Consider the following 23,159-nt stretch of genomic DNA (forward strand, 5'->3'; position numbering starts at 1 on the left):
GATCCAGACTCAAATATCGCAACAATTGGGGTACTGGATGGGTTACGTGAACGTTCCTTGTTCTCCAAGGATAAATCCAAATAACTGACATTTTCTCTGGCAACACAATGACGTTTACAGATTTTAAGTACAAAGGGAAACTTCTTAAACATGTCTTTGTGTAGGTATGTGACCAATGGGCACAACAACATTAATCACCACTATTGAATGATAATGCTTCAGCCAGTAGCAGTGAAATGGGCTGCAACGTAATACTTTTTTTTTTTTCGGGTGGCAAGTTATACTTTCCATAATATTGTCAGAAAATTATATTTAGAATCTGAGCCTGTCAGTAGCAAAAATAGGTTCCTTGAGAGGACGTACATTGACACGGTGCGATTTCCCCAAGCCTGTTTTGTGGCTCTGAACTGGAGCCATCTCGTTAATATTGGAACAATTTCAACTTAATTTTATTTAGGCCCAAAATTATGGAAAATACGGTCCATCCATTCCTTTTCTTCTGCATATTTGGCGTCGGGTTGTCGAACAAATTAGCCCAGACTTCCCTCTCACCAGCAACGTTTTCCAGCTCCTCGTGGGGGATTACAAGGCGTTCTAAAGCCAGATGAGACGAATAATCCCTCCATCGCGTCTCCCACCAGTTGCATGTACCCCGAAAATCCCCAGATTCGCAAACCACTTCAACTGGCTTCTTTTGACGAAGGAGCAGTAGTGCCACTCCCAGCTCCGTCTGTATGTCAGAGCTCTTTACCCTATCCTTACCCTCCCCACTTTCACTGGAAACGCATTGGACTTTGTAGCAAGAATACGGACACGAGTCTTAACTGGCTTCTTTTGACGAAGGAGCAGTAGTGCCACTCCCAGCTCCGTCTGTATGTCAGAGCTCTTTACCCTATCCTTACCCTCCCCACTTTCACTGGAAACGCATTGGACTTTGTAGCAAGAATACGGACACGAGTCTTACTTCAGTAGAACCAAGACGGAATGGCATGTATAAACGACCCTCGAGCGCATATTCCTGCACGGTTGTAGTTCTTCTCCAAGGTTGAAAAATATCCATGATTCCCTTACACTATATCTATAGCATGGCTGAGGGATTTCGGCAGGTCTGGCAATCCATTGTTGGCTTATCTGGATGATTTTGAAGAAGTGCAAGAGTTTTTTTTTTTTTTTTTTTTTTTAGCTTGGGATCAATTTTCAATACGACCCATGAATAGTTGCTACAAAATTAACAACTCACTGATAGCCATATTTGATCAATAAATAGTGGTTTATTTTAACAACAGGTATGGCTTATATACAAGTGCATTATGTCTGTTAAAACAAAAAACAAAATGACCAAACAATTTAAACTTATAAATGGTACAATCCATGGTTTTTACATTCATTCAAATCTCCCCTTAAAGAGATTTTGAGTCGCACGGCTGAGAGAAGCAAAACCTGAAATGTGTACACTGGGGACTTCATGTCTCTGAGATTTTTATTTGCCAAATTCAAAACAATTCTCACCAGTTCATATGATCCATGATCCTTCATCTAATTGAAACTGGACGCTTCCACACATCTACTATATACAAAGGCATCACCTATTCTGTTTTAGTTATAGTTTTTTTTTTTTTTTTTTTTTTTTTTTGCTTTTCCAACATGTCTTTCAGTCTACCCTAATGCTGGTGCTAACATTGCTTTGGATTGCTTTCACTGAACTTGCCTCACTAGCTGCATGGGAAAAAGTGTAAGCAACAGATCTCAGAAAAAACAATTGTATTGTGCCGTGTCGTCAATTTTATAATGGGGTTTTGGCGACACACAATTCAATTTCTGCAATATACGCACACTGAGATAGAGAAGCCAACATTCACAGACAACAGGGACTTGGAGTAATGTGAAGCTACTGACCACTGCAGTCAACCCACTCTCTGCTACAGATGCCAAGAATTCCTTATTCCAAATCCAGCGTTAACACCCTTTTCCACAAAGTAGATTACATGTGGAGTTGATGTGTAACTAGTCATTTCTGTATTGTTTTTAAAACCCCACTTCAGTTTCCCTTATTTTTTTTAATACATTTTTTTGACTGTCAAGGTGACAAGCTCCTCCACCAAAACTGACATCATATGATTGCAGGTCATTGTGCTTTGAGGCGTAGCAGCACAGCATATATATGTTTGACATTAAATGATCACCTGAATATTTCAATAATAATAATAATAATAATAATAATGACATGATGATCTATTAAAAGACCACCCTAAATTGATGGAAAATAGAGCTTTCATAATTTAATTCAAGCTGCATTTGAGAAAAAACAACCACAGGTATGTCTGCTCAACCATTTAAATACCACACGATATATAGCCTTTTATCAGTGCACAGTTCACTTTGATAAAAGTAAAACTGAATTTTGGTACCTGTCAGGTTCTCCATAAGTGTATCACAAGATGGTAATAGAGAATCTTCCGTCAAGTGTTGCATTTGACTCCTGAATGACACCTTAATAGACCACCAATACTCCCTGGATATAGGTGATATGATATACTGTGATAGTTTTATCATATTTGAAATGAGAAGACATCATTCAGTTGGCTCTAAAGTTGTACAGTACCGTGTAATTATTATTTATCATCATTATGAGGATTGTTGTAAACAGTGGTATATCCATAATCACACATCCTTCTTTTGACAAATATTACAACCAACAGCTGTCAAGTTACACAAATATTTAAGTCAAGTATAATGCTGTCTACAGATGGACATGGACTTTGAAAGAATAAGTGCTTTCTTAAGCAAGAGTCTGTCAATTAAAAAATATCAATGATGCGACCTGTATTTTTATAATGTCATTTTGACAAATGTGTGTAGTTGCATTTTTTTTGTTTGTTTTGTTTTTAAAGGTAAACCAAGCTATGCGTGTGAAGGTATTGAATACACTGATATACATTAACGATGTTAATGCCAGAACATGATTTGGAAAACACACTGAAGGTTAGTGATGCTGCAACAGTTGGTAATCACATCAAACATTTTGTCATCCATGGGTTTCATTTCAAAAAATAGCTTTTGCCTTTTTTTTTTTTTTAAGATTTGATAGGTTATGTTTTGTTGACAAGTTCACAATAATTTTCATGCTTTGTCCCCACTGCAAAGAAAACAAAATAAAGTGCCACCACACTGAGGTGTTACAAATACTGAAAGAATGAAGTATAGCTTTGTACAATGAGGGCACGCCATGGGAGAGTATTCAAAATAATACTTCGAATTAAAAAACAAAACAGAATCAAGCTCAACAACTAATTATCCATTTACTTACATTGTCACATTTACAAAAAAAAAGCATTTGCATACAATACGTTTCATTGGCTGAAAGAATTGGAAAAATAAAAGTTTCTTCAGACCGACAAAATATGGGTCATTCTTTTCACAAAGAGCACTGCTCATACAATGAACTATGTGTTGACAAAAGCAGTTGCGCTCAAACTCATTTCCTAATTCTAATTTATCAATTCGTGATACTGCTTTCAGTCTGTGTTTCACAATTTTTAAAAAGGGGTTTATCTGATTCACTTCACTCCAAATACAGTATGTGGCAGGGGGCAGCACTAGACAGGATTTCCCCAGACAGGCAAATTCTGTATCACTAATGTTTTGGCACTATGTCTGCATTTAATTTTGGTCAGGGTAGTTTTTGGCATTGTATTTTTGAAGAATCACTCCAATTTGGATTGTTTACCTCTATAGTGGCAAAAAGTACTTTGTAACATTCAGACTTTCTTGTCCATACAGGTAAGGCGACACTTTTTAATACAAACATGTTTGACTTACATTTCATTTCAGCAAAAGTACTCATGATTTCTTTTTTTTTTTTTTCCTTTTTAGCATCATTGCATTTCTTCACCGGTGCAGATGACACGTCTCAGTGATTGTGGGTATTGTCTCTTAAAAATTACATTGATTTCCCATTCATTTACATCAGAGTAGTTTATACGCTGGTGAATTCCAGTGACATTCATGAACACATTGTCACATACCAGCCTGTGGCTCTCTCTCACTTGCGTGGTCTCCTTTGTTGGTGAAACGCATGAAGGAAGGGGGGGCACGGAGAAATGTACAGTCACTCTGTGAGACATGTCTCCTCAGGTTTAGGTGGGAACAGTCTTCATTAAGTGCCTGAAGCCTGAGATGGACAGTTCTTGCCCCTCCCTCCCCTGCACTGTATTCATGTAGGTGGGCTGCCTCCTGGTGCAACACTTAAAGCTTCATTTCCCTCCCGCAGCACTGGATCACGACAATGCCATGACATTGACAGTGTTGTTTTCTGTGCTGGCACTGTCTCTGATAGAAAGGACACCAGAGTCTATGGGGGAGGACACGGTACAGTCCATTAGAGAGGAGGGAGTTGGTTCTGTAGAGGCTGAATCCGCGAGGGAAGTAGGTGCTGAATCTAAGACGAGGAAAGCAGCTGAATCTGGTGCAATGTCTGTGTGAGTGGTTGTCTCTGGAGTGGAGGTCTGCACAATGTCTGTAACGGGGAGAATGGTAGGAGGCGGTGCAGTGGTGTTGACATTAAGTGTGACAGGGGGAGTGGAAGTGTCCACTGGGGGCACATCGCCTGAGTCAATGGGTGGAGGAGGTGTGGGTGAAGGTGAAACAGAAACCGGGCTCGGGGGAGTAGAGGAATGAGGAGTTATATCTTTAACATAGGGAGAGGTAGAATCTAACTGAGGCGATTGGGAGTCTATGACAGCGGGTATGGGGGAGTCTCTAATAGAAGGAGTACATGTAGGTTCATCTACTATTTCTAACTGGATGGGAATATCAGAGTGTGGGCTAATGGAGAGAGGAGGGTGAGTGGAAATGTCACAGTCTGTCACAGGAACAGGAGAGGGAGCGGGGGATGGAGGGAGGCTTTCATGCATAGATGGAGTAGGGGAGTCTGCTAAGGTAACATGAGGATCCTCTAGCAAAGGCGGGTCAGATTCAGTGATGATTGTGTCGATGTCATTACCCGGCAGGTTCGGAGATTCTAATGTGGTGCTAGGTGGGGGCTCGATGATGGGTGTGGTGCAAATCAATAAAGACGCGGGCACAGTTTGAGGGATGGGGGGAGTGAGAGAGTCCAATGAAGCGGCAGGGGTAGCGCCTGCCTCTCTTGTAGGGGATGGACCAATGTCATTCAATTCAGGACGGGTAGAACTGGTCAGTGGCTCAACAGAATCCAGGACTATCGCTGGAGGTTCTTCTGCATCAGCTAAGAGTGGATCTGTGATGCATGGGGCTTTGTGTAAAGGAGTGGAGGACAGCCGGTGCTGTTTACTGGCATGTGTGATGCCGTCTTTACCCAGTGTGTTGATGGGGGTCTTGGATGAAGATGAAACTGAGTGACCATTGGGGTCTTTAGGTTCAGGCTTGCTAGTCTGCATCTCCATGAACATGGGGACAGATATATCTCCGACCGACGCGGCGGTCAAATCGACAGCGGAGGAGGCGGTGGAGTCCATGGTGGACACTGCAGTGGCGGCTGCCTCATGGAGTGGCGTGTCATGCACTCTGGTGTAGTCCCTGCTGCTCTCAGACTGGGCCAGCAGGAGGCGCTGTTCTCCAGGTTTCCTCGGGGGAAGTAAAGGCTGACGAGTGTAGCTCTCGCCATCAGCCAGGGTCTCAGGGAGTGGCTGGTAGCGTGTCTCAGGCAGCAGGAGAATGCAGATTATGCAGATGAGGGTGCAGCAGGCAAAAATAATGTGGTGAAGGAAGTAGCCCTTCTGATTGTGGAGTTCCATGATGGGTGCAGTCAACATGCCAAAGCCTGCACTGGCCAGCACCAGGCCCAGACCGCCACCCCTGTAGGAAAAGAGAAAATTATTGAAACTGGTAGAGACACTAATCTATTAATCTCGACCTATATGTTGTATTGAAGAATCATCACCTAAATCCTTTAATATAAAGGGTAGCTCTTTTTTTCCCCATGTACTTTTCAGTTGTGTTCTGCCATTTTATCAAACAGCAGCAGAGAGTGCTGCAGTACCACCAAACGCCCTCCTCCACATGCAGTCCATTCCCTTCCTGTCATTGCCTGAGTTTGCCACCAGATGGTGACCTTCAAGCACTGTCAGCAGAATAATACCGCTTAAATAACCCCACATAATGAACATCAAGTGCTGTGGCATTTATTCTCTGAGGGGATAACTAATTTGCACAAGATGTGGATTACATTTGACACTGAACTGAGAGTCTGTTGTTTTCAGCAGCTCAGTAGATCCATACCAACATTAAACAGGAGGTGGAGCAGCTAATCCATCTGCAGGATTGTCATTATGAACAACCACTGTAACAACTGACTTAAAATTTTCCACATTTCCCATCCCCCCCTCCTGTGATGGTACGGTCCAGCTCTTTCAGTGGGCTTACCTGATCACAGTGGGTGTGATCTCAGCGCAGAAAAAGATGCTCAGGTTGCTGACTGCGTGGGAGGAGAACATGCCGATGATGGAGAAGGCGACGGAGAAGTTCTTATTCAGCGTACCTGAGCTATCTGCAGACAAAGCAGGAGACACACACATGAAGCAGTTTTTACTCAGTGCCCAGTATAATCAGTGAAGGGACAACACTGCTGTGAGTGTTAAAGGACAAGCACAACATCATTTATTGTGAATTTTTTTATTTTTTATTTTTTTTTTTTTTTTTACATAATACTGCAGCAATTCAGCTATAAAAGACAATAATAGAATACTGACAATACAAAGCGTAAACATTCAGGATATATGGAAGCAAAGTAAGGCTATAATTGTGAAATTTAACCATTATGATACTTCATATTTTAAATTAAAATATCAGTGAATTTACAGAATTTAAATGCGTGTAATATTTTTTCCTAGATGGTTTCAGGTTTTTTTAATCCTAAATTTGAATGCCTGAATGTAATTGATCTAATTTGGGGAACTTAAGTTACTGAGTTTGAGCACCATTCAAAAATCTTTTTGAAAAAGTTCAACTCATCTTCTGGAAATAAGCAATCAAATCATATAAAATCCGACAAAAGGATTTCAAATTGAAATCACCTCCAATGAATGTAGTCTAGGCTACCGTATATTAAACGTGTCTATAATTCTCTCGGCACAAGAGAATGTGCAGTTTTAGAAAATGGATCATATGGTGGCATTTTAGAGCCTATAAACACATACTTTCTAACTGAATCAAGGAAAATCTTGTGGTAAAGTGCCAAGAAACTTGGTCAACCAAAATGTTTTTGTTTCTCAGAACAAATTTAAATTTTTGATGAGATACTAAGAGCAAATTTAGCCCACAGATGGTTTGAATACAGTGTTTTATGATTAAGACATGTTGAAGATGGCATAGAGAGGATCAGACGAGACTGCTCTGTGATCAGCTCTCGCTTCCCACAGGGGGATTAGTGTGGAGAGAACAAAGAGATTGATAAACAGGGGAGAACAGTGAAGGAAGGCTGGTGGTGAGTTCACAGCTCTGGAACTCACCAGGAGGCTCACCATTCTTTAACACAAAGGGGATGAATAAGGGAAAAGCCAGCCATAATTACATCTAGGACTTCATTATGGGTCTCTGCCGGGCTTGTATACACATAATGAAATACTGCACGCAGCACAGTTTCTAAAACCTCATCAAGATAATGCAGCAACCTACTGTAAGTGATGAGTCATGATTTGAGACAATTCAATTTTGACATTGAATGAATATAAAGTTGATATACATGATAGTTGAAATACAAATAATCAAGATTGCTCAATTACTGATGAGTTTATCTTTCTCACTCAAACAGTATCAGCAAACACAAGACTTACAAAGAATACAAATAAATAGATGACCTCACCTATATTCAGATGGTTACTGTACTTCCCCAGCACTAGAGAATTAAAGAGATACAAAGCAGTCAGGATCACAAACATTAAAATCGTCCCAAGCTGTCAGACAACAGGTAAATTAAATTCAGGGTCAAACATTCAAAACAAAAATATGCAAATATAGCAACAGCTCCAAAAAGAACATGAAACATGGACATAACCTTGATGTGTTGACTCAGGTTAAACATTAAGTCTAGCTTATTTGTAACTAAATAAACTAGTGTGTTCTGTTTTGATCGACTGAAGGGTTTTTTGGTACACATTGACTAAAACAGTGTAATCACGTTTGGTGTCACTGATGACATTACAAATGGCTCTGTTCTATTCAAGTGTCCAAGTTTGTAATTGAAGGGTGAGACAGAGGAAGCCTGCACCATACCAGGACCATTAAACTCAAGCAGCTAAATGGATTTCAGTCAATAATGATTTAATTATTTACACCTTTGCTTTTTCTACTGTCAAAATGGCCTATCGAATACCGGCCGAAACAAAACTACATGACTGGCCAAAAGTTTTGAGAATGACACAAATATTAATTTTCACAAAGTCTGCTGCCTCAGTTTTTATGATGGCAATTTGCAAATACTCCAGAATGTTATGAAGAGTGATCAGATGAATTGCAATTAATTGCAAAGTCCCTCTTTGCCATGAAAATTAACTTGATCCCCCCAAAAAAACATTTCCACTGCATTTCAGCCCTGCCACAAAAGGACCATCTGACATCATGTTAGTGATTCTCTCGGTGAGAGTGTTGACGAGGACGAGGCTGGAGAATACTCTGTCATGCTGATTGAGTTACAATAACAGACTGGAAGCTTTAAAAGGAGGGTGAATAAAGAACAAAACATCCTCCGAGAGCAACTTCTCCCAACCATCCAAGAACAGTTTGGTGATGAATAATGCCTTTTCCAGCATGATGGAGTACCTTGCCAAGGCAAAAGTGCTAACTAAGTGGCTCGGGGAACAAAACATCAAAATGTTGGGTCCATGGCCAGGAAACTCCCCAGACCTTAATCCCATTGAGAACTTGTGGTCAATCCTCAAGAGGTGGGTGGACAAACAAAAACCCACAAATTCTGACAAACTCCAAGCATTGATTATGCAATAATGGACTGCCATCAGTCAGGATGTGGCCCAGAAGTTAATTGACAGCATGCCAGGGCGAATTGCAGAGGTCTTGAAAAAGAAGGGTCAACACTGCAAATATTGACTCTTTGCATAAACTTAATGTAATTGTCAATAAAAGCCTTTGACACTTATGAAATGCTTGTAATTATACTTCAGTATACCATAGTAACATAGGACACAAAAAAAAAATCTAAGAAACACTGAAGCAGCAAACTTTGTGAAAACCAATACTTGTGTCATTCTCAAACTTTTGGCCGAGGCTTTTGGCAAAGACAGTTTTGATACTAGTACTAGTATCAAAACTGTCTGAAAAAACCCTGCAACAAAACATACATTTCCATGAATTTTGTATTCTTTAAATTGCCTAATGAAGTTGTATATTAATGAATAAAGATGGAAGCATTCTATATTATCTCACTGTTACCAAATCCCATCAGAATGGATTTACCCACGTTGAAAACGAATGATCGTATCTACTTCTGCATTAATGGAGCAAAAGTTGTGAATGTAGCCCAGGTATCAAAATTTGGTACTAAATCCAGTTTGGTACCCAGCCCAACCCATATTTAAACCCAATAAACTACATCACAGTGGTACGATTCCTCAAGAGTGAGATGAATTTCATATGTCAGAGGAATTGTGGTTTTCGAAAAGCACTCACAGTTGAGCAGACCCAGCTGCAGCAGCGATGCCAGGGCAGTGATGATCATAAACATAAGAAGGCCACCACGCCGGCCCATCAGGCCTACGGCTGGGCACAGCGCAATGCACGACGCCACTGCAATGCCCGCCATTGTGTAATAGTCTGCATAGAAGTTATGGAACATGGTGGTTTCTTGGGCTTCGTGATCCATCATGCTGCGGGCAAAACAGTGGTGGATCCCATAACCCGTTAGCCTGGGTGAAGAGCGTGAAGAGGGGAAAATAGGTGAGGTAAAAACATTAGGAAATATCAACAGTATTAATACAGTGGCTATGTTAGAGCATACTGGACTTAAGATGTTGGAGAAAGGCAGAGTGTAAAGCAGTGAAGGGTGAACAGAAATAAAACAAAGGAATGCAATGGTATACACAAACAACAGAGAAAATAGATCTAGATCCAAACAAATCTAACAGATTAAGAGGTTAGCTGCAGAGGGAAGAAAAAAAGGAACAATTCAATTTCATTTTGTTTGCTTTCATCTCAACGCATCTCAAAAAACTGCACATATGTAAACATTGCCTTATTGACACACAGCAACACACCCCACAAGCACACAAAAAAGACAAGCAAACACTCACACCCTCCCCACTGGTTGTCTAATGTTTCATAAGGACAACGCTCATGTAAAATTTATGCTGACTTAGGGAGTCAGGGACACCGTGCACTGAAGCAGAGGTAAAAGCTGGTTCTGCGTAGCAAGAGATGAAGTCTCAGATGCAGAGGAGAGATCCCATTGGACATGAAAAGAAAGGGCAGCACGAATATAGAAGGACAAAAGTAGTGAGGGTGCAAGATCAATGCTGTATCGAGCATCCAGGTTAACAGTGGCATCTTGACTGCACAAAATGCACCTGCATTCCCTTATTTCTCTGTCTGTTTTCAGATCCACACACACACACACACACACACACACACACACACACACACACACACACCTTGACAAAGAAATGGCCAAACAGGTTTCTAAAACACAAGACCAACACTTACGAGTTGACACAGAGCACAACGATATTCTTCCACAGGTTTCTCGTCCCAACCATTTTCACAATACACGTCTTTTTGGGTTTCTTTTGAAGAGCTCTTTGTAGTTCTGGAAACAAGCAAAACATGTTTTTTTTTTTTTTTTACAGAATTAACAATACACTGCTGTTTGTTTGTTGTTTGTTTGTTTTTTAACATCAGAAAGAAAAACATCCTTTTAATCTGTTTTTTTAATTATACTATTATATTTTTTTGTTGTTGTTATTCTTTATTTTGTCTGTAAAAATAGTTATTACCATCAGTGGTAGCAGTAGAAGTCAGAGTTGCCTTTAACCTCAAAAGAATTGTAGCTATCTCTTGAATTTGGTCACATTTATCATAATTTACAGTAACAGTAAACATTAATAATGAACAATAACCTGGAAATAAGCTTGATAAATATGAAACAAAAAAATATTTTAATCTTAAAATGGGTCAAATTAAAATAAAAAACACCTCAAATGCAGTCTTTAAATTATGTGCATAGTCCCATTTGTTTATGTTAACATCCCAACAAAAGCATTTCATCAATAATTCAGCATGAAACCAATATTATCTGCCTGCTTATGCACTCACTGACCACTTTATTAGGTACTCCTGTACAATCCAATACAATGAATTGTACTTTTAAAAAAGCTCATACATTTTCAGTTTAAATTTTTTTATAATTGAGGTTTACTGTCTTGAAAGGTGTTTCTAATATTTTGTTCACCCGATTCACATACCTCTCCATTAAGGGGCAGATTATTATAAACTCATATCACTGTTATGCACTGCATTACAAGAACACTACAACCTCAATGATAATTATAAAGGAGAAATTGTATCTTTCTCAGTGTTAACAAAAACGGAAAATATAAACTTTATAAAATAATTCATGGCAGAACTCTTGTACTGGATTATGCTACATTGTATGAGTGTACCTAAATGTACATCCATCAGGCTCTAGTTAATAATATCATGTGAATTTTAGTTTTCACATCAAAGGAAAGTTTGACAGCAGTATGGCTGCTCTGAAGAGTCAAACAAAGACAACCCTGATTTATTTCAACCACAGAAAATTCCAAATGTATTTTTAATGAGCATGTGTCATCCCACACAGCCAGTCTCCTGCTGCTCTGTGAGACAGGTATGACACCACTCACAGAAAGAACAGTTCCTGAGAGGGCAACACCCCCGAGCCATCGGTGATATGTGACATGGAGCGCGGTGGATGTTTTGGTATCATAGTGCAGGTTGCCACAGAAACACACCTCTGCTTTGTGGTACTGTATGTTCACGTTAACCCAGGCATGTGACAGCATTCCAACACCACCCCTTCAAGGTTATTGCTGGCAGAACCACTCAGGCTTTCCAGTGATCCCCCAGCCAAGCTACAAACCTCTGAGTGAGATTATTCCTTCTCAGATCTATGCTAATCATTCCGCTCACTTCCAATGATGTGCCTAATCGGTAGTTACACATGCATCAATCATGCCTCAGTGCTTGAAAAGGTTTCTCAACTCCTCTTCTATAATAACAGCGATAAGTGGCAAACACTATTTAGTGTTGACTGCTGGAAAGTAGGAAACAGTACAGTAAAGTTTGAGGACAGCCTCTTACTACAAAAACCAAGAGAGGATAAATTAACATGTATGGCAATGTACTTTTTTTTTTTTTCTAAATACTGCATCAGCACACAGTTTCTGAGTTAAAAAAAAAAAAAAGTGAGTCAATTGCACACCAAGTGGTTCCTTTCGGAACCTTTTCCAGCAGTGCCGCATGTTCTTTTTTTTTTCTAACTATACTAATAACTACAGTAAGCAACGGCTGAACAACACCAGAAAAAGTAAAACATGTATACAGCATACATGGTGCTGGTGAAACTTAATACAAGTGCAATATGCTGTGATTTTTGACAACAACGGAGTTTACTCTGCTTGTGCCTCTGGTTGGTGTTATGCGTGCAGACAGTTACCCGGGGATCAAAGTGCCTGACCTGCATCCATCTGCCATCTGTACACTATTGTATAAGGTCCACTCATCCAGGCTATAGTGAAATTAATGAACGTTGGAGAGTGTCATAATGTAATGTTCACCACCCACTGCTACCTCTGTGGTGGCATGTTACTATGGTAACAAGGCAGGAAATGTGTATAACCTTGTCAGTCTGTCTTATTTAGGAGAAGCCCAGCTGGAAATACTAATGCACACCCTGCCTTTTAAAATGAGGGAACAGCTTGGCAGATGACACTGCAGCAAAACTATAATGACAAACATGTATTTTAACAAAAAATATCAATACTGCAAGTACTAATCAAGGTAATATATCAAAATATAAAGTCCAATTTCTTTAAAGAAGCTTTGATGCCTCACCTGTGAGGATGTTATCTATGTCAAGCTCCATGTTCACTCGATTTTTCTTTGCTATGTGTCCCATGATCCACTTTGAGCGGCAGTACTGCTGAGTGGCCAGCAGCCAACGCAGTGACTCAGGGAAGATCCTGTAAAAAAAGACAGTAGATATTCATGTTAACATGACATGAAAAACATGTCAGAACAACAAGAGTTCTCTTTTTAAAAGGCTAAATGAAATCTCAATTAGTTAGCTGCAATACTGCCTCTTGTTTTTTATTAGCCAGTGTGCTTGTTCAACACATTTTGAATATAGTGCAGAGAATAAAACTGCAATGGCAAGCCAAGATTATAAATTGTATGCAGAAGGAGAAATCAATCCAATTCACTTTCAATTAATTTATCTATATAGCCAAAATCCCAATTTTAGTCATGTCAGGGCACTAAACATAGCAAAGTCCTTACAAAAAAACCTCAAGACATTATAGAGAGGAACCTAAAACAATTAATAATTTAGGAATAAGCAACAGCTGGAAGCTAAAAACTCTCTTTTAACAGAAAGAAAACCTCAAATAGTGCCAGGCGCCAAGGTGCGAAACTATCAGTCTCAACGGTTTGGCGTGAGGGGGGAGCAGAGAGAGAAAAGATCAGCATAGAGACAACAGGCAATAAATCTAGGGTAGGTTGATGGGGCCAGTAACCCCAGATCATTAACATGCAGCTGCAGAGCCAGAGATACCTGCAGTTATCAGGGCCCAAATACAGAACCGTGTGGAACTCCAAGACTAAATTTGATTGCATCGAAGAGTCATCGTTGACATGAACAAATTCTAATCGATCTGAAAAATATGATTCAAACCATCCTTTAATCCTAATGACATGTTCCAGTCTCTGTTATAAATCATTGCAGTGTCAGACACCACTGTCTCACAGCCAGTCACCTTTTATCTGGTATTTGTATTACATTATGTTGCACATATTTCTCTTGAGTGGTTTGGTATCTGCTCGCAGAAAGAGCGTGTTGATATGAAAATAGTAAAACAGTGCCACATGTCACAGTTGGTTGAATCTCTATGGAACATGTGTCTAAATGGAAGGGCAGGTTTCATCCATTTGCACTGGTGTGGTTTGTAAATCAACCCTAACCCAATCATCTGTATTTCTGTATTTAAAGAGTCAGCCACTTCGGATGAATTCAACTTTATATAATCAACAGTACAGTAGATCTGAGGACAGGGTAACACAAATTTACATTTTGTCACTCATTCAAACCTACAGGGAACAGTGATTACCCTTATATATGCCAAAGGTGTTGGGAAATCCCCAACAGGTCCTATACTAATGAGGTGAACTATATCATCCATAATGATGTTTGATCAGATTTGTGAGATACCTTTGACTGTTTCTGAATGGAACCCCCCTTTGCTATTCAGGCACACACACCTTTACAAAGCCAAGTTCTTTGTAACTCTGACAAAATCAATATTCTTGGATTTTCTTCTGCTGTCTTTGTACACATCAGCAGTATTGTAGAGCCATGGGCATTACTGTAGATTAAATTAAGGAAAATGAATTAATTTAGTAAAAGAGACCTTAGTTACAGCAAAGGTCACAGTAAACAAAGAGATATTTAATTTAGCTGGGAACTCACTGCTGGAAAATGTCCTTGGTAGTAAGATTTTCTCCAAATCTTTGTTGAAACCACATAAATCTGCCAAAGCCTTTGTGGCTTAAGAAGGTTTAATTTAGACTATAGAAGCAACAGATGCTTAAAATCGAACGCACAGATTTTGACCGCAGATGGCACCAAATATATCAGAAGTAGGAGAGCCTTGTGTAGATTTTAAACACCTTTTAAACAAAAACATAGGACAATTCTCTAACAAAGTGCAGCAGATGCTAAATTATTTTTTCTTACCAAATGTAGGACAGCATAAGCAGCAGGGGACAGATGATGACAGCTTGAAGTACCTGCCAGTCGCGACAGAGGTACGCCACCCCGGGCATCAGCAGCTGACCACCCAAAACTATAAAACTGGCCACCATGGTCATGGAAAATCGCCAATCTGGCAGGCACAGCTCAATCCCTGGCAGAGAGAACAAAGAGGAGAGAAAAATACAGCATGTGTTGTTGTTTTCAGCTCAGGACATGGATACAAAATATTCACAAAAACAGAGCAAAATACCCTTTTAGGATTTCAAACCAGCTTTTTTGTTAGTTCAAACTTGGCATAGTAGATGGAGATTATGCATCACAAAACTAAAATTGCTTGCACCATATATAATGTCACTTATATAAGTACACAGAAACACAAACATAGAAATAGATTCATTAATAGCTGGTGAAGCCCAATCCAGGAGTTTATTTTAGGTAAATAAAACATAGGATCAGAACATCGGCTGATCATTCATCAGTGTGATGGAAACAGACCAAATTTGATGAATCAGCTGTAACGTTAACAGAAGACTCAATATGCTATGGACCCGTGTCTAGATTCGTAAGGGAGAGGTTGTAAGGAGATAACAGACACAATGATCAACTGGAGCCGTAGGGTTACGTCCGACTGCAATGTGTAATAAACTTTAACAAACAACAAAAACATTAAACTATTTACACTCACATTTTAGGTTCAACATATGCAATACTTAGTGCATTCAACGTAACAATAACTGCTTAGCAGCTCGAAAACATAACGATGAACTTGTTATCAATATCACAGGTGATGAAAGAAAATTGTCTCTCGAGTGCAAACAGTTTAGACTTCTTTGGATCCAAACGTTTAAGATGATGCCGTGTTGAGGTCGTAACAGTTTTTAGTCAGCTAGATCTAGTCAAGTCAGTTTAGTTCAAAATCGAGGTCTTTGGTTCAACAAAAAAATAGTCTGAGATGTAGGGCTTTGACTGTCCTACCACACTCGGATGAAGGGATGGAGGAACGGAAGGTCTCTTCCGTGGAACAACAGTTGATCGTGGTCCAACAATCTACAGGATTTTCCAGGTAACTCAGAAAAGGACTCAGATTCCCCATCTGTTGTGTTTTCCACATCCGGTAAGTATGATTCTGTTTCATTTTCAGGTAGAATCAAGGGTTGGCTGGGCCCCTCATTATCAGGCCTCTCAGTAGAAGGGGTTCCAGGTGAGTGTAGAGCTCCAGTAACTGTCTCTGTTATGTCGTGTCCAGAAGGCAGGGCTTCCAGTTGTTCCAATGGACCTGAATAAGTCAAGTTCATGCTTGGTTCACTTCCAGGTTTCTTAAGTTCCGCTCTGTGTTTGTCTGGTTTTGGTATTGGTGTATCATAGATTTTGATAATGCGTGTCTCTGTCATCTCGTGATGGTGCAAACTGAAAACAGATTTCATCATCCTCTCCAGCCGAATTGTAACCTTCCGGTTGGACTGCAGTCTGTCTAGTCGTTGGTCTCTGAGGCTTACTGGTACGCTGAGGTTCCTTTTCCTCTACTTGTGATAGGAAGCCAGAAGGGAGCAAGAGGTCTCTATGGAGCGTTCGCAGTGGTCCATCACCTTTCTCTGGTTTCAGAGTATATACAGGCATGTCTCCCCTTTGCTTCGTGACCAGGTATATTGTTGGTTCCCATCGGTCAGCCAGTTTGTGTTTGTTTCTGAGACGGAGATTGCGGAATAAGACCCGATCCCCAACATCCGAACGTGGACTCACAGATAACTTTGTCGAACCTTCTCTTGTTCTTTTCCACCACTTTACTGGCATTCTTGACAGTTACTTGGTAGCTTTCCTCAGGATGGCTTTTCAACCTTTTCACATACTGCGAATGTGAGAGGGGCTGTTTGTTGGTGACAGGTAGTCCAAAGGCTATGTCTATCGGCGGCCGGGGTTGTCTTTCAAACAACAGGCACTTTGCTACAGTGCTGGCCTTTTAATCTCTAGTAGGAATGGCTACAGTGTATTTGGTGAAGTGATCAGTGATTGCTAGTATGTCTTTTGTGTTCTTGCTATCAGGCTCGAGTGAAAGGAAGTCCATGCAGACTAGCTCCATGGGCCTGGATGCCTGCATGTTACAAGTGGAGCTGCCTTATCAGGCGGTACTTTTCTGCGAACACACCTCTCACAAGCTTTCACTTTATCATCAATGTCTGCGGGCATCTTAGGCCAATAGAAGCGAGACCTCACAAGTTCTAGTGTGCTGCTCAATCCCTAGATGGCCCATTTCATCATGAAGGTTCTGAAGCACGATGGGCCTGAGGAGTTCAGGAAGAATTAGCTGCATCAAGGTCTCTGCTCCAGATAGACGCTTTCGGTAGACAAGTTCATCATGAATCTCCAGACGCTTCCATTCTTTTAAGACCAAGTGGAGACCAGGGGAGTCGGCTTTGAAATTGGCAGGTAAGTTGTTTCCCGCTTCTAACAGGCTAATAACTTTGGCAATCACAGGATCATCTCTCTGCATCTGCATGAGATCACGACGACTGTACTTAGGCATGGTCAGAAGACCAGTGTTTAGGTCTTCTTCCTCGAAAGCAGCAGGGATGGCAGTAGCAGACGTGGCAAGAGATTGTACCAACCCAAAAGAAGGCAAATCACCCTGCATTAAGGCTGTAGGCCTCTGACAGGTTGCAGTGACTGTGTCTGCAAGGAGGAGATGAGGCTCAACATCCTTAACAGACGACAGGAGATGGGATCTGAACTTTTCAATGCGCTGGCAATCCTCTTGGGAAACTATGTTTTCTTCCATCAATCCCTGAGGTCTTCTAGATAAACCATCAGCATCAAGATTCTGTTTGCCAGCTCTGTATTTGATGTTGAAAGTGTACGTAGAAAGCGCTGCAAGCCAGCGGTAACTAGCGGAATCAAGCTTTGCTGTGGTGAGAAGATAGGTTAAAGGGTTGTTATCTGTGATAACAGTAAAGGTGTTGCGATATAGATAATCCTGTAATTTGTCAGTTATGGCCCATTTAAGGGCCAAAAACTCCAGTTCATGACCTGGGTATCTGGATTCACTACGGGACAAACCTCAGCTTGCATAGGCAATCACACGTGTGTTTCCATCCTGTTCTTGGCACAGGGCAGCTCCCAACCCAGTGGTGCTGGCATCTGTATGAAGGATGTACGGCAATTTTGGGTTAGCGTAGTTGAGCACAGGGGAAGAGGTGAGTTTTTCCAATTATGCCTTCAAAGGCTTGCTGACATGCATCAGTTCAACGTTCGCCAAAAGGTTCTTTGGGATTTTGATATTTACATATTTTGATTGGGTTTACCACTCTTTCGCCGAGGTGGAGAGCCAGCAGTGAGGGAGGTAAGTGGCTTGACTATTTTTGAGTAGTCCTTCACAAACCTCCGGTAGTAACCGCTAAATCTCAAGAATGACTGAAGTTCCTTCAAGGTTTGTGGTCTTGGCCAGGTTTTTAATGCTTCGACTTTCTCTGGATCAGTTTTTACTCCCTCTCTGGACACAATCTGTCCTTGATAGCGGACAGAGGTTTGAAAAAACGTACACTTGCCAGGGGAAAGCTTTAGTCCATATGTATATGGTTATATGTTATATCACAACAGGTGATCGTGGTCCAACTCCTCAGGGTTAAAGGTGGCTCGCCATTGCCTTTGTCAAGGAGAATCCAAATCCAAAATCTACAGGGTTTTCCAGGTAACTCAAAAGCCCAGCCAAGACGCGGCCAAACGAGGTTAACTGCTGGCACACCGGTGCTTGGACAACTCCCGTCTCTTCACAGAAACTCTCAAAAGGTAGACTTTTTGTTCACACAGTTTTTACTATCCTGTGTTTAGCTGAAGAATTTCGCCGTCTCGAGCCTCGCTCGTCTGTTCATGCCGCCTTCACTTCTCTGCGCTCAGACTGCTACCTGGAGGGGTGGGACTTAATCTCCTCTTCCAATCAGGAACCTGCATTGCCTGATATAGCCAATGAGAACTATGTCTGAACGAAGGTTGACACTGGGTTGAGCAAATAGACAACAAAGGAAAGATACTATAACCTGCGCAGTTTTACTACTGGGCTTGACAGCCAAGGAAACAGAACATACCTCTGACTAGGTGAGACAGACAGGCCTGAACAAGACAGAAGTTTAAGTTGTTCTGATGCAACACAGCCTAATTTGCAGAAATTTTGACTAACACTGTAGTTATACTGGGATTTTTAACACAGTAGAGTTTGGTAACTAAACCAGCAATGGAACCACTGCCACCCCAGTGAAAAGAAATATGTCAATTAGTGCTGATATTTTCCCCGTCCAAGTTTCTTAAATGTGAGAATATGTTTTATGCAAGTATAAATTAAGAGTTTTGAATATTTGGTATGCAAATCATTTTTTAGACATTTTATAGACTAGAATATCCACTGATCTTTAAAAAAATATGTATATATCTATGTGCCCACAATAAATAACTATGTACAGTCGTTCTGGGACTGTAGACAAGACGATGACAGTAGGCTGCTGTGAGAGTGAACTAACTAGAAAGAGCTTCCTTGTGCTCATTTCTCCTCGATCAGAATGGCACTGATTCATTCCCTTAGTCATTAGCATGCACAGCACACTGGCAGCCAGCAAGCACAGACAGTCCAGCCCTTTAGTTACTGTGTGGCACAATAAGTCGTGCACAGCTTATCGAATAAGCAATGTGAGCAAAATACAAGTACAGAAGGAGTGTTATATGTTCTGAAGGTGTTATATGTGTTTTTTAGGAGAAGGGAGAGTTATTTCAGTTTGGAATAATTTAGGGTACAGTGTTATTTATGTATTGCGCTGCAGTGTCAGTAAAACAGCCAGCGGGTGTCAGTGTCATTGTGTGAGCAGCGTATGCACAGGGAGAGTCCCAGGGAAGACATCGCGTGAGAAAGTCAGATGAGATTCTCCATTAGACGTGAGCAGGAAAAAACGCTGCGAATCAATGATCCACTGAAAGATATTTTTTTCCAATTTTCAGTTAAGCTGAAAATATATTAGGTTCTATAAGTGTCAGGGGTAGGACCATGGTTAGACTCTGCTTTGGTGATACTGTGTGATGCTTTCAATGTGTTTATGAGCAACTCGCTGTACGGACCGTGTGAGTGAGCCTGTTAGCAGCTAATGTAGAAGGGTGTAAGCCTTAGCAATGAACCCTTCGGCGGAAGCTCACGTGTTCACTTTGTATTTTGACTGTTTCACTGCTCATGATTGTTAAATATTGTTCATATAGAAACAAAAGAGACAGGTTTTACTCAGAATAACAGGAAATATTATGTAATAGTTATTTTTTGGGGGGATTTCTGTTATTTAGGTAATCGCCTAATGTTGAGTGATATTCTCCGTTAGACATGAGCAGAAAAACGCTGTGTATCGACACTCCACTGAAAGATATTTGTACAATTTTCTGAAACCAATAAATGTGTAGCACCAGATTGGGTCTGCGTGACATCTTTCTGTGTCCCGCTACAACTGCAGTATTGAGGATAGGTTCACATCAAACCATAGAGAATAAACACTACTGTAATACAATGTCACCAAATCTTTTGTCCTGCTTCATTCATCCCTTTTTGTTATAGATCACTTTTTTTTTTTTTTTTTTTTCTAATGGGTCTTTTCTGCTGCCCAGGATTGTGAACAGTCTCCAGATTGGTCTTTCAAGGTGACGGGGCCAGCATAATACAGTGGGTGTCGGTGGCCCTGCTTCATTCCAGTGGAAAAGACTGGAATTTCAATTAGGACTTGCCCCCCTCTGAGGACATGAATAATGCTCTCTGTTCGCAGACACTATCGCAGCTGGAATGACAAAGCCAATGAGTGGAGTGCAGGGCGATGGGTGCAAGACCTGCTGAGTTTGAACCAACTAACCTCAAGACTCCTTCTCTGTGTGCTGCTGCAAGTAAAGTGCCGGTTCACTGGTTATAGACTGCATGGGATTGAAATTCTTCGGTTATGTACAAGGCGTCATGTGCGCTGAACAGGCAACTACATTGTGACCGGAAAAGTACATCCTGAGGTGAGCTGTGGAAAAGTGCTCCCATAGACTAGATACAGGCATATGGCATTACATACTATATTATGATATCCACTAATATGACAGTATTGATAAATACACATACTTATATATATATATATATATATATATATATATATATATATATATATATATATAAGTATGTGTATATATACATATATAAGTATGTCTATAAAATTGAACTAGATGGAAATGCAGAATGAGGCTATGAAAAGGAGGCTTGAGCTCCTTACTCCTGCTGACCCTAATCCTCCACAAACTACTAGATCAGCATTCCCACAATGCTCTGCAGCAGCAGCCTCTGTCCTACTGACATGGATCTACCAATAACTAATCTGATGTCACATCAAATAAACTCAAGAAAGTTGCGAGCCAAGGGTGAGGTGGGACATACAAGCTGTTAAAAAGATAACATTTGTATACATTTGTACAAAAAAACTGATGACAGTGGCCGTGGAAATGACATCATCAACCCTGAGGCCAATAGCTAATTAATAATGGTGATAATCCCCAAAGAAGCTTTTGCTAGTTTGCTGACTTTGGCAATACATGAATATGAATCACAGTCTCTGGTACACGCTACAGCAGCTCATTAAACTTCTGTCAAGTGCACAGCGCAGTCAAGGAAGCCCATTATTTTACAAGTTAATGTTGACCACTAAAGGCACTCAGTGCAGCCACTCCCTGTACCCACAGGCTCATGTTAGTGGTCACATGGGGTCCATATGACCCCAGCCAATGGTTTCTCTGTCTAATTATGGCTACTTGATCTGTTAAATGTAATCATTGTGATAACAAGGCTGGGGTATTTTTCAATGCTTAAACATAACAGATTACAACATACATTTTTATGGCATAGTTATGTGGGGTTTTTTTGTACTACAGCAGCTGTACAATGGAAGTGTGGACCTGCTTCTTGCAGACATCACACCTTTATTCCCCCTCTGCTCTGTGTCACATACTTCTACTGCTGTGAATTCCAATGCTTCATGGCTAAATGGTACCCTGGTTCTGAATCTCTGAATCACCCCCTACTCCTTTGATTCATTCAGCAATTAAAATAGGACTGGTGTTTGCTCATTAAAGCCTGTTTCCTCCTGCTTAAGAAGCAATCAGTCAATTAATGCTCCATTGGTGGAATTTATATGAGAGAACATCACCTTCCTCTCAAGCCACACCCATTTAAGAAAAATCAATACACTTGTACTGCTCAAACACAGGCGATATGTGGAATATGTCTTTGCTCATGAGAAGAACTGCTCCTATCAGTTACTACCACAGCTTCTGTTCCTAAATTTGTGTTTTGATGATGGTGGTAGAAAGAGCTCGAAACAAAGTAATTTGCACAATGCGTCTTCAAAAGTGTTTGTAGCTGTTCTGTGTTAACACTCAAAGGTGGGCTGAAAAGGCTACAATTATTGCAAGGGGCTAGAGGCAATAGTTGCTTATTTTGGTGCCAATCTGTGGTGTTGCACATGAAAAATTATGAAATTAGTTGATGTAAGAATGAAAAAAGAAAGTTAAGAATGCAGTTTAAATCTTGCCTTACTTTTCCACCTCTGCACACCTACCTGTGTGTCCTAATTGGATAGTTTGTTTTAGAAAGCTAGAAATACTGTCAGTTGCAGCCTTTCCCATTTTAGATGTTGGAATAGGATACTGTTGCCTCAACAGCTTGCTCATAGTGGTGTTTAATTGCACTGTGATGTGGTCCCTGTGAAGGTCAAAGCATATGATTCTCATTATTTTAATAATTTTCAGAAATATCAAACTGGGGAGCCCTTGTGTCCGGTGTGGAAGCATTAACAAATGCTGCATTTCTCCACAAACTCAATCAGGCCTTTAATTTGTAACCTGTTTCCAAATAATCAAAGTCTCACTTACACATAATATTGTGCTAAGTAAACTCGCAGGCCAAGTTCGCTGTCTTCATGTGGGTGGTTTACATCGGGATCATCCAGGCCTTACTGGGTAGGTGTGCCATTCATTGCATTATCAATTCATTGTTAAGGTTCTAAAACCTTCAGTGCTGTGGTCACAGAAATGCTTGGAGAGACCAGACTCAATACAGGCATGTGCAAAGCTGCTGATGAGTTTTTGGAGTGCTGCGTCCGAGTGGCAGGCCAGTGCAGCATTG

The 23,159-nt window shown here is 40.6% G+C and overlaps 1 protein-coding gene across 1 annotated transcript in view; it reads right to left on the bottom strand.

Annotated features, from left to right (window-relative positions):
• Positions 1–1,251: 1,251 nt before the first annotated feature.
• LOC138202990 (solute carrier family 22 member 23-like) overlaps positions 1,252–23,159 on the bottom strand; it is a 39,456-nt gene continuing 17,548 nt past the window's right edge. Inside the window, exons 4-10 of the mRNA XM_069157439.1 lie at positions 14,975–15,143; positions 13,078–13,205; positions 10,690–10,792; positions 9,661–9,896; positions 7,841–7,873; positions 6,403–6,526; positions 1,252–5,835 (exon numbers count right to left, since the gene is read on the bottom strand). Coding sequence (XP_069013540.1) covers positions 4,278–5,835; positions 6,403–6,526; positions 7,841–7,873; positions 9,661–9,896; positions 10,690–10,792; positions 13,078–13,205; positions 14,975–15,143 — 2,351 coding nt within the window. The 3' untranslated portion in view covers positions 1,252–4,277. The remainder of the gene's footprint in view (positions 5,836–6,402; positions 6,527–7,840; positions 7,874–9,660; positions 9,897–10,689; positions 10,793–13,077; positions 13,206–14,974; positions 15,144–23,159) is intronic.

The sequence above is a fragment of the Embiotoca jacksoni genome, unplaced genomic scaffold (assembly GCF_022577435.1).
Source record: "Embiotoca jacksoni isolate LCO1_2020_lvr unplaced genomic scaffold, fEmbJac1.0.p SCAF_22, whole genome shotgun sequence".
In the NCBI taxonomy this organism is placed as follows: Eukaryota; Metazoa; Chordata; class Actinopteri; family Embiotocidae; genus Embiotoca; species Embiotoca jacksoni.